The sequence below is a fragment of the Cornus florida genome, unplaced genomic scaffold, assembly GCF_030987335.1.
Source record: "Cornus florida cultivar Cherokee Brave unplaced genomic scaffold, ASM3098733v1 CherokeeBrave_3.0.0_Hap2_Chr08, whole genome shotgun sequence".
NCBI classification, from domain to species: domain Eukaryota; kingdom Viridiplantae; phylum Streptophyta; class Magnoliopsida; order Cornales; family Cornaceae; genus Cornus; species Cornus florida.
The window spans coordinates 22163447-22178474 of record NW_026775578.1 but is presented as its reverse complement, the minus strand read 5'-3'; the positions used below and the strand labels follow the sequence as shown (position 1 = coordinate 22178474).

Below are 15028 nucleotides of genomic sequence, written 5' to 3'. Positions count from 1 at the left end.
ACATTTAAACTTCAATTGGAAAGTCCACAACACAACCTGGTAATATTTTAAACCAGATAGGTTAATTTTTATGAGTAAAATTAAGTACAGAAAACTACCAAAATTTTTATTGTTATTGCGGTGTTCTGTGAAAATTGAATACTATGGATTTTGCAATTTTTATTGAGGCAGACATACTTCTGAGACCAGGATATGGCCAATATTTAAGATACTCAAAACAACCCCATGTGAAATTCAAGTCTTTCCAGTGATAATTTGGCTTCATTCATTGATTTTAGGGTGACTCTGACACGCTGGGCTTGGTGTTGCTTAATTTTGGAATGTGGAGTAGAAGATCATCTAATTCGGGAATATATTTGGTGTGTCCGGTACACCGTACAATGGGTCACCAAAATTGTTCGTTTCTAAATATATTATGCATATTTTTAGACATGTTGTGTACGATTCTGATATGCCCGATGCACGGGCACACTGTATAACTTCTCATTGAACCCCTCAGGCCATAGTTTGGTCTGGTATTTAAATGTTTTCAGCTGCATGCACCAAATGAAGTTGAATTGAATAAAGGGATTATCAATGATTGTACTTCAAATTAATTCAAGTATCTGAAGATCCATTTTTGACCTTCTAGTATAATTAATATTTAATAGGTTAATAATATATAATTTTTTAACCAACTAACTTGATTACAAAATTAAAAAACAATAGTATTTTACTGAATGATTAATAATTTGAAAATGTTTCTATTAAGTTGTTGATTATAAGAACATGATTATACATATACATATACATATATATATATATAGAGAGAGAGAGTTATAAACAAACACAAGATAGTAATGGCATTTAAACATGTGCTATGCCTTAGACAAAAGAATAAGGAGAGTTTATTATTATTATTATTATTAGTAACAGCAGCAGCAGCAGTTGTGGTATATAGCAGTTAGAGTAATTTCTCTTCTTTTCTTTTGAAAGGGGAACAGTCATAGTAAAAACATATATGCTTTGAAAAGTATATAAATAATCTTCTCTTCATAGTGTTGTATACTTATAAAGAAACTTCTGAATTTATTAATGTTAAATAATTAAATTTAATTAATTGGTTGACCTTAGAAATATATATACATGATTAATTGATAAGTTTGGATTCTCTGGCCATCATTAGTTACTATATGGTTGACCTTTGAAATATATTACATGCTTAATCATAATGAACATAAATTATTGCATGGTCCAGTATGGAATAATGTGGCACTGATAATTATAAACTGAAACAACAGATTGATTGTTTTTATTTTTATTTTTTAATTTTATTTTTAAATGAGTGAAAAACATGTCATATATTTTGTTTGAAAATTGTATATAATTTTTTCCCTGTATAGAATTAATTATGTTATCATGATTAGACTTTTATTTCTGTGTCAAACATCAATAATATTTGATTATGAACCTCTCTCTACATAAGATGGCGAAAAGTACGGTGTACGGTGTGGTGGACTAATAATTAATTATTCAAATAATTAAACAAACTATTATTGATCAATGCCCTTTTCATCAACCAGTGAATTAATTAGTATTTTTTTTTACTGTTAGGGAATGGATATTTTCAAAAAATACTGATCTTTAATTTAAAAAAAAAAAAATTGCAATTTCATTGTACATTGTTATAGAGAACTGCTCTTACATTTCACACTTAGAAGGCTTTAAGTTTGGATCCACAAAATAATTATAGATACAATGTGTCTATAATATGGAATCTTGACATTCGGATTATTTTTATATGAGTGGAGACGAAGAAAATGATAATATCATCTCTCACTCATATAAAATAGCCAAATTAATCTAATTGTCTAATTACATATTATTTTTTAGGATAAAGTACAGTCACACCCCTGAGGTTTGACAAAAAAACACTCAGATGAAACTTACTTATTTTTTGGACAAAGACACCCCCCGAAGGTTCAAAAATGAACAAATACACCCCTTTATGTGAAAAAATGACCAAATTATCATTTGACTGTGTAAGAGATTTTTTTAACTTTATAATTTAATAAATTGGACCAATCTACCTCATGAATAATTTATGCATAAAAAAAAAAAAAAAAAACTTTATATTGTTCACTTTTTTTTTTTTTTTTTTTTACTTTATAAATGTACCAACTTCTTAAAAATGTAGACGTCTAAAGTAATTTTTTGATTCAATACATATATTTCAAATAAATTATATTTTGTTATTACTTCTTTTCTTTTTCTTTTTTATTTTTAAATTAAGATGCTTAATTCTTTTAACTAAAAAAATCAAACCAGTCTCTTTTTCTTAAAAATAAAAAATATGGTACCAGTATAATTTTATACATCTTAAATTATATATAAAATATTATGCATTTCCACACATAAAAGGGAAAATAATAATAATAATAAAACAAAGGGAAAAAAAAAAAAACAAAGGCATGCATAAAGGTTAAGATGCATAAAGTTAAGATGGTACCTGTTTGAAATATATGTATTGGATCAAAAAATCATTTTAGATATATACATTTTTAAGAAGTTGGGACATTTATAAAGTAAATAACCAAAAAAAAAAAAAGACAAAAAAAGTGAACAATATAAAGTTATTTATTTATTTATTTATTTTTTACATAAATTGTTCATGAGGGTAGATTGGTCCAATTTATTAAATTGTAAAGTTAAAAAAAGTCTCATAGCCGGTTAAAGGGTAATTTGGTTAATTTTTCATATAAAGGGATGTCTTTGTCCATTTTTGAATCTTCAGGGAATGTCTTTGTCTAAAAAATAGATAAATTTCATCTAAGTGTCATTTTGCCAAACCTTAGGAGTGTGACTGTACTTTATCTCATTTTTTATTACTAATATAACAAATCATAAAGCAATGCTACGTGTTAGATGATTTAAATTATTAAATGTTGCGTTACATATTCTCTAACATCTTGGTATTCATTAACGTGATATCACAATGAAAAAGCCTTGATTAACATGGGTTAATTCGAATAAATTAATTTGAAACATTGATTCTCAATCTCAACGTCTCTATCTCTTTTTGTTTTTTTTCTTTGTTTTTTTTCTCTCAACGTCTTTATGTTGAACACAAATCGATCTCAGCTATAAATTGGGCCCAAAAGTAGAAAGAATTGGGCTAGGCCTGCTTTTATTGAAAGTGTTTCGTTGACAATCAGACCATCAACTTCCAAGTTACAACCCAACCATACTGTGACAAAATGAGCTCATGTGTCAGTGGCCCATTGTAGACCTAAGATTGTGTATTGGAATGTAGGTATCGATGGGCTCAAAGCCCAAAAAGCCTGTTAAACCTTCATTTCCTGAGGACCTGAACTCTCTCGCCTTTCTCTTTCTCCGTCTGCGAGTGCGTGTGTTAAACCCTAAACCATGCAATTCCTTCACAAACTCACTTCCAAAACCCCCAACTCATCCTCTCTCTGCTACATTACTTCTCGCTTCCTCACCACTCGTAACCCCAACCCTAACCGAAATCATAATCCGGACGAACCGAGCTCCGCCTACTACGACGAACTCATCAACGCCGCCGGATGCAGCAAAGACTTCGTCGCCGTCCACCGCCTCCTCAGCAAGCGATTCAGGGACGGTTTCTTCAACACCACCAACACATTCAAGTTCATCTCCACCGACCTCTCCGTTCTAGATGACCTCTCTCACGCCCTATCTACTCTCGACAGAGGCTTCTCTCGGAAGAGCGCGTACGACTCACTCATCGCGTGTCTCTGCAAGATTCACCGCAGCGACGAGGCCCGGCGCGTGATGGAGACTGTGGTGCGGGAGCGTTACGGTGCGAACGCGACCACGTTTCATCCCATACTCAACGCGCTCACGAAGAAGAAGAACATGGAGGATGCGTGGCGATTGATGGAGTTTATGAAAGAGAATGGGATTTCGCCTGATCTGACGGCGTACAATTCCCTGCTAACCGCGTACTGCTTCGTCGGAGATCTGACGTCTGCAGCCGGGGTTTTGACGAAGATGGAGGTGGAGGAGGGGATGGAGGCGGACTCGAGGACGTACGACGCGCTGGTTCTGGGTGCGTGCCGGGCAGGGAGGGTGGAGGGGGCTCTGGTGGTGCTGCGGAGGATGGAGGATGATGGATTGCCACCGATGTACTCCACCCATGCGCACGTTATCAATGCGCTGTTGAAATTGGGTTATTATGCGCAGGCGATTGAATTTGTGATGATCTATGGAGGAAGAGATAAGGGGTTGGACACGGAGAGTTTTGGGCTTCTTGCATACCGTCTGATGAATTTGAAAAGGTTTGACGAAGCTAAGCTTGTTCTGGAGGAGATGAAAGGAAGAGGATTGGCCATGGGTGATAGATTGAAGGACTTTTACTCACTACGTATTAGTGAAGAGTAAATGCCTAGTCGTACCAGTCCAGGTTTCGGCTTCGGTCATTATCAGAGTCGGAGGCCGAGCTCAAAGTGGTTCTAATGAGAGACAATGGGTTGTTTTGTGATGTTGTGAGGAAGCAGAGGATGACTTGTGGGGATTTCGTGGAGGAGTCTGTCTATAGGAATTTTGGACGGTTCGGGGGATTTAGGAGAGGATTGAGAGTTTGAAGCAGCAGTAGATGATGGAACTAGAGAAGCAAAGGATGGAGTTGACCGAGGGTATTGGTTTCCAGAGGATGAATTTGATTATGGAAGCTGAACTCTAGGGCAATGCAGCCAACAAAATATCCGCTAGGTGCAGGTGAATTTCCAAGATTCAAATTTTATTACATTGTTTTTTCTTTTTCTTTGGATTCGATGATAAATTGATTAGCAAATTGAAGCAATAGAACTTTGAGTGAATTCGGAATTGTTGGGTGTTTTACAAGATCATTATAACTTGAAAGTTAGTGACTGCAAATGATATATATGGTTCAATAAATAGAAATCTTCAAGTTATTCTTCAGACTACTGAATAATTTAGCCTAAATTATTGAGAATAGGAGGAATATGGACAAGTTGCATGGTGTATGTGTGTCTTTTGGTGTATTCAGTGGAACTTTTTTTTATGTTTTTTATTTTTCGGCCTTTTCCCTGATTACCTTCTTTATTTGATGCTGTTTCAAATATATGTTTATTTTATGATATGGTTTTGGTGAGAACCACATGGCCAAGGAGATGAACGGATTTCAGTTGATCTTTTTTTTTAACCCCTGATGAAAATATATTTCAGTTGTTGAGTCTATTAGTTTTTAGATTTGTCCATGGGCAGAAAGTGAAAATCAGTGGATATGCAGAAAAGGGGTTCTCATTTGTGGGTAGTATAAAATCTGTTAGGAGTTTCCATCTTAGAAAATACAGTTCCTATAACCCTATAGTTCAAAAAAATACAGTTTTACCAAGACTTTTTGGCTATGCCTCCACTTCATTTCATTCTAGTTCTTAGGTGTTGCAGGATGGTTACGATAAAACATTCCGTGGCTAAATTTGTGCATATCAGTAAGCGTGGATAATATGGAGTTATCCTTAGTTCACATTATATCATTGGACGTGTCTCTACTGATACAATTAGGGTAAAACCGATTCTATGTCTTGGTGCACAGTAAGTAAACATCAGCTGAGTACTAACTACTAAGGTGTCATAGACATGGTCTTCAACCTCTTTCAAAAATATGAGATATCTTTCCAGGCAAGTTTTGGCATAAAATTCTTCTGCTCCTTCCTTTTCTTAGGTATAAGTTTCTGATTTAGTGTTGGATGAGACATTGATAGATTGTTAGTTCAATTTTAGTAACATCTGAATTTTCAAGATCCCTTTTCTTTATATATAGCCTTTTATTGCGCATCAACATAGTGGCAGTTTGTGGATAGTGTGTAATGTGAGACATTGTTATAATTGTATTCCTTGCACAAGTGTTTATATATATATATATGTATATGCAACAGGGGAATTTGAGCAATTAACATTTAGATTAAGGATCTAGCCTGATAGTATTTGCTCTATTGCGCTGTGGATGGTTAGAAATTCTGTATAATTAATACACTGAAGCCAATGTAGCTAAATAGAGAATGTTAGGTTTTGAGGAGAGTATTTGTCTTTAAACAGTACATGGAGTGTTGTAAACAAATGCATTTGCATGTTTCTATTAGTTGTGAGATTTATGATGGAAACTGGAAAGAAACATCAAATTTCACATACTTGTTAATTTTCCAACTCTACCAACAATAACTTCATGTACGTTTGTATGTCCTTTGGTCTGCTAAGGAAACTTTGAGATGGAATTTGAAGGGCTTATCTGCTAAGAAAACTTTGAGATGGAATTTGAAAGGCTTATTACTGAAGGTGAGTTTCCATTTCTACGTAAATACATCAGAAAGAAGGCAAGAAAATTAAATGGCACCGGAAGTTGGTTTTAACAATAGCATGTTTCCTCACTAGGATATAATAAGGAACTTATTAATATATATTGTGGGCAGGATTTGAAAGAACGTCTCTAATGAGAAGAAAGCAAAGGAAGATAAAACAATGAATGCTGGACTTACAATCCATGAAAATCATTTTTACAGGTCATTCACTTGGTTTACATGTCTCTCTCGTACAAAAAGGGCCCTGTTATTTTGAAAGAACATTCAATGATTATGATACCCGTTTTGTGTGTGTAAAAAGACAGTTAATGGTCCAATTTCAAACAAAAGGTCTGACCCTAGAGGTGGTATAAACCTTGCAAATACTGCTTTGAGGGCCGGTCTGCATCGTTTATTTTTTATTGTCAACCGTGTGAGTATTAGAGACTTAATTTGGAAAAGTTCAGCGTGGGCAAGTCTAAGCTGATGAAGTCACTATTAGTGGCTGATCTAGTTGTTTGGAACATTGTGCAAAGACAGTAGAGAAAATGGAGAAATGCCTGTGAGCTAGAATTGTAGAGGGTTCATACTTGCCACGGCATGCGATAGGCCAGGCATTGCTTATGTGGTTGCAGTTTTAAGCCGGTTTCTAGCTAATCTGGGAAGAGCATATTTGGAGGCTGTCAAATGGATGCTTTGAAACTACAGGATTTGGAGCAGGTGCATGGTTTTATCAATGCAAGTTTCGCTAATGATATTGACAGAGGCAGACCAACTACCAATTATAAGTTCCATTGTGGATTTGGCTGAATCAATTGGATGTCAAAGTTACGACCAACAGCTTCTTTGTCTATTGGTTTAAGTCCATGACATTGACGAAAGCTTGCGAAGAAGTAGTGTGGCGTAAAGGTTTCATTGGGCGCGGTTGATTTGCAAGTCAAACCCATGGAATTTTTTATTATTATTTATTTATTTATTTATTTTTTGGGCGAGTCAAAGATATTGAGGTCCAACACCAATGTGTACATGTTATTCAAAATGCCAAGGTTCATGTATTGAGTGTTCCTTCGGAGAACTTGGAGGATATGCTAACAAAAATTGTTACATTACAGAAGTTGGATTGGAGCTTGATATCTCTAAGATTCATGGCAAGGTAAATTGGTGGGTTTGGCAATGCTAGCGTTGATTTTCGATCAATATGGAGATTATTGAATTGTGATATATAATTATACATATTTCTAATTCTTTAGTTGGGTATTTTGTTCTTTATCAATGGGTGTCCATGTATTTTAACTTGAAGATGTGGGAATGGTCTTATAAGCCACTAATATGGTAATGGTCTTATAAGCCATTAATGTGGTCCACTAAATTGGATCGTTATTTAGTGAGTTTATTTTTGAAGACTTTTTAGATAGTGCATTTAAAATTTGAAGAGGGCAGATGGTTGTCGACACAAATTATGGTTTTTCTCCACAAGTGATTTCTTGTCACCAAGGCCTCCATTTATTGAAGTGTGATTCCTGACCAACTTAGCTAACCCGTGGGATAAACACTCTTGTTTTCACAGGTTAGTCAATTGGCAAATCAGTTATTGTTGGTAGGTGGGGGACAATATGTTTTTGGAAGTTTGTCTATGGCATGGCAGTGGCATTAAATTTCATTTCCCTCTTCACCCTGTTTGTAGAGGCATGATTCTGACAGCACACTTGTTTTCTCAAGTTAGTCTCTGGGTAGATTGTTATGGCTGGTTATTGTGACCAGTATTCTTTTGGAAAGTTTGTCCACTTCGTACTGGTGCTCTGTCTCCTCACACAATGGTTTTGGTTCTTGCTCTTCTCCTTTTGTTTTTTAGGGCTTATTTGGTGGTGTTGTTGTAATGATAAAAGTGCTTTTATCCATAGGGCTGTCAGAAAATTGCTCTCAGTAAAAAAAAGAAACACGTTAGGTGTTCGGCAATACATTATATAAAGTACTCATTAATTTGTTTGGTAACAATATTTTTAAAGAGCACTTATTATTAATTATACAATAATGCTCTTTAATGGAGAGTGTTTTTATATTTGATAATAATAGGCCCTTATAAAAGAATTGGTGAAATAGTCTCTGTAAAAAATTAAAAGGGATAAAATTGTGATAGTTAACTAAAATATAGAACCTCAAGGGCTTCGTTTTTTTGTTACCAAACACATTTTAAAATTGAAAGTGCTTCAAGTGGTTCACTTTTTTGTTATTTTATTTTTTATGTAATAGAAATATACTTGTTCTTTTTTGTTTTATTTCTTTAAAATCTTTGCACTTTTAAAGAATTATATGACCCTTGTGGTTCAAGCCCCGTTAAGCAGAGACTGCCAGGTTTGTTTCAGTACTTAACAATTTAGAACGTTTAGTCCCTGCTTCACATACTCGTGTGAAATGCTCCACAAATAAAAAAGGGCTCTCACAATTTTTATAAATCAATTTTACAAGTTAACTTGATTCTACAAGTCTCTCTCACACAATCCAAAATGGTCACCAACACGTACGCAATGAAAAATATGTTCATTTTTTTCAATGCTTTCGTAAAGTAGTTTTGTTATATACATGCACCTGCCATTGCATTTTGAAACCATGTTTTTAACATCTTGTGATGTTTATCCTGCTGACAAGTGACTGCTTTACAGTCTTGCAAGTTTTTACAGAAATTTGCATACCTTCCACAGGGAAGAAGTTATAGCTCAGAAAGGAAAGGAGAATTTGTAATTACTCTGGGATGGATTTCAACTCCAAATGAATCTCCACATCCACATCCACATCCACATCCTCCCTATGATATCTGCGAAACAAAGCTTGAAGTATTTCAAGGAAATGGCGATATTATATCCACGGTTGTCTGATGTGCACAGTATGTAATTTTCCACTGACTTCCAGTATGTTTTTGAAGTGTAATACTTATTAATTAGTCTCTTTCCCATTTTACGCATTTAAATATTGTATTTTTCCATGTTTAGCCAATAAACTATTTATCATAAAAGATTAATATTACGGATTGAACCTGCGATGGTTTCTACATACCTGTGTATAATGGGAAGGCAGATTTTTTTATTTCTCTAAGCCAGGCACAAAGAAGTATGGTCTTTTGATTGTAAAAGTATCAATCTCAACTATTATATATTTGGAATGTGAGTATTATGATTTTGCAGAGAAACTATGTATTCAAAGCTATCAGCTGGTGTTTTTCTGTGTTCGGGCTCGATTTGAGCTCGTATTCAAGATTCTTTATACGAGTATGCTCGAGTTTTATGCCCGTGAACATGCGTGCATGAACATATGTATGTTTGTCCATGCTTACCAAGGTGTTCATGAGCTATGTTCGAGAACACATACACGACCACGAATTTAGTGTTCACGAGCCCTACAAGAGCCAAGCCTGACACTATATAGGAACTACTCGTCTACTAAATTAGTTCAAAACTTGAGTTTGGCTCATTGAGCCCTGCAAGAGCCAAGCCTAACACTATTTACGAACTACTCGTTTACTAAATTAGTTCAAAACTTGAGTTCGGCTCATTTACTTAATGAATGAGCCAATAGAACGGCTTGATATGGAGAACGGAACAGAGTTGGAGCTTTGTTTGCCATAGAAAACAGGAGTTTTTGAGCTGGTTTGTCCTAATAGTTTCATTCATGCTTTCTTATCCTTTACCAACAGGCTTAATCAAAGTCCAAAAATCACACGTTCTAGGAATTCTGAAATTTGAGATATATTACAGACTACTGGAATTTAAAATCTTTTTTTTTTCTTCCTGAATTGTAATTTAAAATCAACTCGTGTTCGAGTTAATTTGCAGTCCATTGCCAATTGGTCAGGATCAGAACCGCAATTAGGTACTTTGGTCATATAGTACCACCATTTTGGATGTATGTTTTTTCTGCTCTCAAAAGCACAGATTTCTCTCTGATTATTGAAATTTTTACTTTGGAATTGCAAAGATAACAGCACCAGAATAATTTCCACATGTTTTGATGAGTATCTTCTCTTGAACTTTTAGTATAAGCATCATCAAGATTGCTAAATTGGGCTAATAATGATTGTGAAAATACCATTAATTCCCATGAAAGTCTTAACTTCAAGCAAATTTTTGGTTGGGAACACAAAACCAAAAGGCTCTACTTCTACAGATTATTAACATGAGAGAGAGATCATGGAAATGGGAATTGGCTAAATTCATTGATCCATCCACTTTGACTTGTTTCCAAGGAATTCTGGTTGCTATTCTGAACAAATCCATTGCATACCGGAAAATCCGTAAAAGGACACATATTGAGTTGATCATCCATGACCAAGAATGGAGAAGGCTTGACAGCATAGCGCGCGAGACGAGCTTTAGCAATGGCCAGATCATGTTGGAGCTCCATCATCCTCCTCTGCAACAAAGCTATGGCACCAATGCAACCGTAGACAGGGTCAATAAGCCTTGCCTCCGCCTCATACACCAGGGAATTCACCGCCTCCTCGCGCTGCTCCTCAGGCACCTCGGTGAGGATCTTGCTCACATTGCTGGCTCCAAACACCTTGTGAACGTTGGCGAATTTTTTGGGCTCGTCGGACCGGAAATACGGTGCAAATGCACAGTTGGGGGCGCACCTCCTCTTCAAGAACTTGCAGGCTGCACAAGAAGAGCTTGAACGTGATTCTTGACCCTTCATGGCTTTTCATACCATCCACTTGTTTAAAATGTCCTATCCTCCTCTAGTCCTTTCTACCATATAAATAGGCCTCACCCCCATTGTGTAAATCATAATATCTATTAGAATGTGTTCATATGAATAGAAAGGGATTTATTATAGACCACTCTTTCTACCCTTCACATTTGATGCCGTGCAAGCACAAATTTACATACAAAATTCATCATGGTCCACAACGCTTTTGCTGTTACATATGTATGCAATCTTATCTCCTCATGAAGAGGCTATATACAATTCTGAACCCGTAACTTTCAAATCAGAATGGAACAATCTTATCGTTGTGTCAAGATCCACCCTCAGATCAATTACATATAAGTTGATGGAAATTATATATAGAAATTTTATTTGTAATAGATTTTCTTGCCAGAGGGTATTTAAGGAAAATAGATGAGCCATTTTTACTTTTAAGATTATTATTATGGTGGAAGTGGAAGTGGGTGAAATAATTAAAGATGAGGCAACAAAAGCATGTTCCCACAAGGTTACATGGGGCATGATAGTTCACCAATAAAGTTTGATGAGATATTTCAATTGATGTGAGAAAAGAGATTTCACAAGAAAAGAAGCCTCTCAACAAAGTTGGATTCATCCACCAGAAGGAAACCTATGGAGGCTACAAAGGTAAACTTGGAATCTCACATTGCATAGTGGATCCAAGAGAAACAGTTTCACATCATGACATATCCCCGTGTTTATCCAAGGGGGCAAGGATGGAAATCCATTTGGCCACAAAGGATTTTCAACTACCTGTCACCACCCGTGACATTTTTCTTTTATAAGAGTGTGGTATTTTCGGACCAAAATTACGCCTGAGACTCGAATCTCTGATCTTTTTTGGAAAAGTAGGAACCTGATTTTTTAACGTAGACTGAGCAACCCACCTCTATAACTTTTTTCTTGTATACGAGTGTAGTAATTTTTGACGAAAATTACGTCTTCACTAGGACTCGAACTCCTAATCTCAATTTGAGAAGTAGAAACCTAATTTTTTAGTGTAGACTAAGCAACTCACCTCTACAACTTAAACCGATACCACATTATCAAATAGGTATATGTTACCAAACTGGTTATGATAAAAAATTTAAGAGGGTTGGGAGGTCAGTCCATAAAATGTGACATATTTCTAAAAATAATGCATGCAATGGCTTTGTGCAAAGAAAGAGCACATAACAAGCAAAACAAAGGTAACATTTTAAGGGGTGACAAAAGTGACAATTTTAAACTGAATCCACATTATCAAATAGGTATATGTTACCAGACTGGTTATGATCAAATAATAGAATAATAAAAAGAGGGTTGGGAGGTCAGTCCATAAAATGTGACATGTGACATTTCTAAAAACAAAGCATGCAATGTCTTGTACAAAGAAAGGGAATATAACAAGTAAAACGAAGGTACCACTAAACATTTGAGGGGTGACAAAATGACAATTTTAACCAGAATCCACCAACTCGTGTAATCCAAACACCATATGCTCTTAGGTGTGGCTTAGGGTGGGGGCATTTTTTTTTTTGTGGGGAACCCATTAATAATAATCCCAAAAAAATGGGCCAGTTCGAACTCCATCCAATTTGACCCGTCAAGGTTGGTTTTTTTTTTAATGGTTATATGTGAAAAAATGTATATACAGAGTTGACTACATTATAATATGCCTATCCTTTACCGTAATATGTCATCTATGTATATATATATATTTTAATTAATAATTCAACAACCTCCCACTTTAAAAAATAAAAGAGGGATTATTGAATTTCAAACCTCAATAAACGATTTTTATTTTTTCATATCGTCACTTGCCGTTGGTTTTCAGTCATGCAAATATGTCATAGGGTACGTTTGAACTGTAATTGCAACATTAAAATCATGCCTTGAAGTAATATTTTTTCTTTTTTACATGTGAACAACTTGGGTCTTACAAATATATTTTTTATTTATTTATTTTTTAAAGCAGACAAGAAAGACATTACATAACAAAGATAAAACAATCATTACAAGTAAGAGTATAAATATCCAGCAGAAACTGCTCGGACATCATATCACAAGACAAATGCTATTTAGAAAGATTAGCAACTGTATGAACGACCTCATTACTATGACGACGAACATGACTAACTTGTACAACGAAAACTATTGCAAGGTGAACTTTAATATTATAAATTTGTTTTAATATTATAGCCTTTTCTTACATTATGTTTTTTCCATATGTCTACATATATCACCATGACCGTTATTAATATTTAAAAACTAGGGTTAGAGATTTCAAAACCTAATTTTGAATGGAGGAATTAGTATTGAGTTGGAAGATGTGGGTATGGGTATGGGTATGGGTATGTGAAGTAGGGAAGTGAAAGGTCCTTAATTTATTGCCACACATAGTGGGGTTATCATGCATCATATTACTCGATTATCAAATCAACAATGGCTACATATATGAGTTATCTTCACTGCCCATTAATTCCATTAAAGAAAGACAAAAAGTCCCAATATCTCTCTGCATTCCATTTCTTTACCACTCAGTAGAAGAAAGGAACTCAAAAGTTCCATTCCTTGGTTAGTCTTTTCTTTTCAAGGAATTAATTTTCAAATTATTTCAAATTTAGGGGATAATAGGTTTCAAGAATCACTTCTATTTTTTGTTCCGTTCCCTTTCTATACGGAATTATTTTTATCTAAAAGGATTCGAACATTAAACCTGATACTTCTTAAAATATGAAGGCCAAATTTTTACCTATTTGAGCCAATTTCTTGGGTTTCGTTCCTTTCCATTTTCCTTCTTCATATATTTTACTCATGAAGGGGGTGATTTGTACGGTATGAGAGGTTACATTCTTTTTTGAAATAAATTTTCAAGTGAAGGAAGGATTATAATAATTTGTCTCTAGTAATAAATAGACTATGTGACTTTACTAAAAATTTAATCCATCACATTTATTTACGTTAGTATTGCATGGTGCGACTAAGTTATATATGTTCAGAAAAGGGATTTTTTTTCAAAAATTTAAAACTCAATAACTTTTTATTTCTTTTGGAAGTAGTTTTTTATTTTTTTTTATTTTAAGGATGAGATTTGTGTACACTCTCCATTGGAAGTGAAGTACATATTTGTTCCTTCTCAAACCTATCATAACTGAGATAATTTCACCGTCAAATTATTAAAAATTTGAAATTCTTTGTAAAAGACAAAAGTAGTTTGTTGAAATTATATCACAAAAGAATGAATGATGTCTTTGAAACTTTATATACGATATTTCCAAAAGAAAATTATTTAAATTAAAATTTTATTTAAATAAAGAAGAAAAGAAATAATTGTCACTTCAAGGGAAAAGGGTAGAGAGAAGACAGTGCTCATCCAAACACTCACTTCAAGAGGAAAGTGTGTGTCATTTTCAAAACCAGCCAAACAAAACAACAAAAGGCCGTCCACCCTGTTATTCCACGCGCCACTGACACCGTGTATGGGAATATGCAGGACGGCGCGTGTATTACACTTGCTATCGAATGACGGAAGAGGTTACATTTGATGGAGCAATAGGGAATGCGAAGTGGGCCAAGTGGGCCCAGCCCACGTATATGATTAGAAGTGGGAAGTGTTCCACTTAGGGTTGACAAAATGTGGTTTGAAAATTTTATTATTATCATTTCACGCTCTAACTTGACTTGCTGTTCCTCCACTTCCACAATCTTGCACTTGTGACACAAAAGCAAATTTGCACGTTTCAACCTCTTTCACTTGACATAGAAACCACAAGAGAGAAAGTAAGACGGATGGGCCTTGACTATGATTTGATTTTGGAGTCCGGATTCTCTGTTGCAAATATATATATATATATATATATTTGTGTTGTAATGATGTCGGGTTTTTAACACCGTTGACATTTAAATTTATTTATTTCATTGAGATTTAATTTGTTAAGAAATAAATACAATGACTCTAACTTAACATCGTCTTGAAATTAACTTAACATCGTCTTGAAATTTGG

At 34.7% G+C, this 15028-nt stretch overlaps 2 protein-coding genes across 3 annotated transcripts; one reads left to right on the top strand and one right to left on the bottom strand.

Annotated features, from left to right (window-relative positions):
• Positions 1 to 3315: 3315 nt before the first annotated feature.
• Positions 3316 to 9507, top strand: LOC132270768 (pentatricopeptide repeat-containing protein At3g56030, mitochondrial-like). Of its 2 annotated transcripts, none has more exons than XM_059771969.1 (2): positions 3316 to 4740; positions 9023 to 9507. In XM_059771969.1, exon 1 carries the CDS (start codon positions 3406 to 3408, stop codon positions 4402 to 4404), a length of 999 nt encoding a protein of 332 aa, XP_059627952.1. In that variant the 5' UTR covers positions 3316 to 3405; the 3' UTR covers positions 4405 to 4740; positions 9023 to 9507. The 2 variants fall into 2 exon arrangements, with proteins under 2 accessions (XP_059627952.1, XP_059627953.1); XM_059771970.1 differs by having other exon boundaries at positions 8984 to 9507.
• An 881-nt stretch (positions 9508 to 10388) lies between these two features.
• On the bottom strand, positions 10389 to 11117 carry LOC132270767 (LOB domain-containing protein 21). Its single transcript, XM_059771967.1, has one exon. It carries the CDS (start codon positions 11007 to 11009, stop codon positions 10503 to 10505), a length of 507 nt encoding a protein of 168 aa, XP_059627950.1. The 5' UTR covers positions 11010 to 11117; the 3' UTR covers positions 10389 to 10502.
• Between the last annotated feature and the right edge of the window lie 3911 nt (positions 11118 to 15028).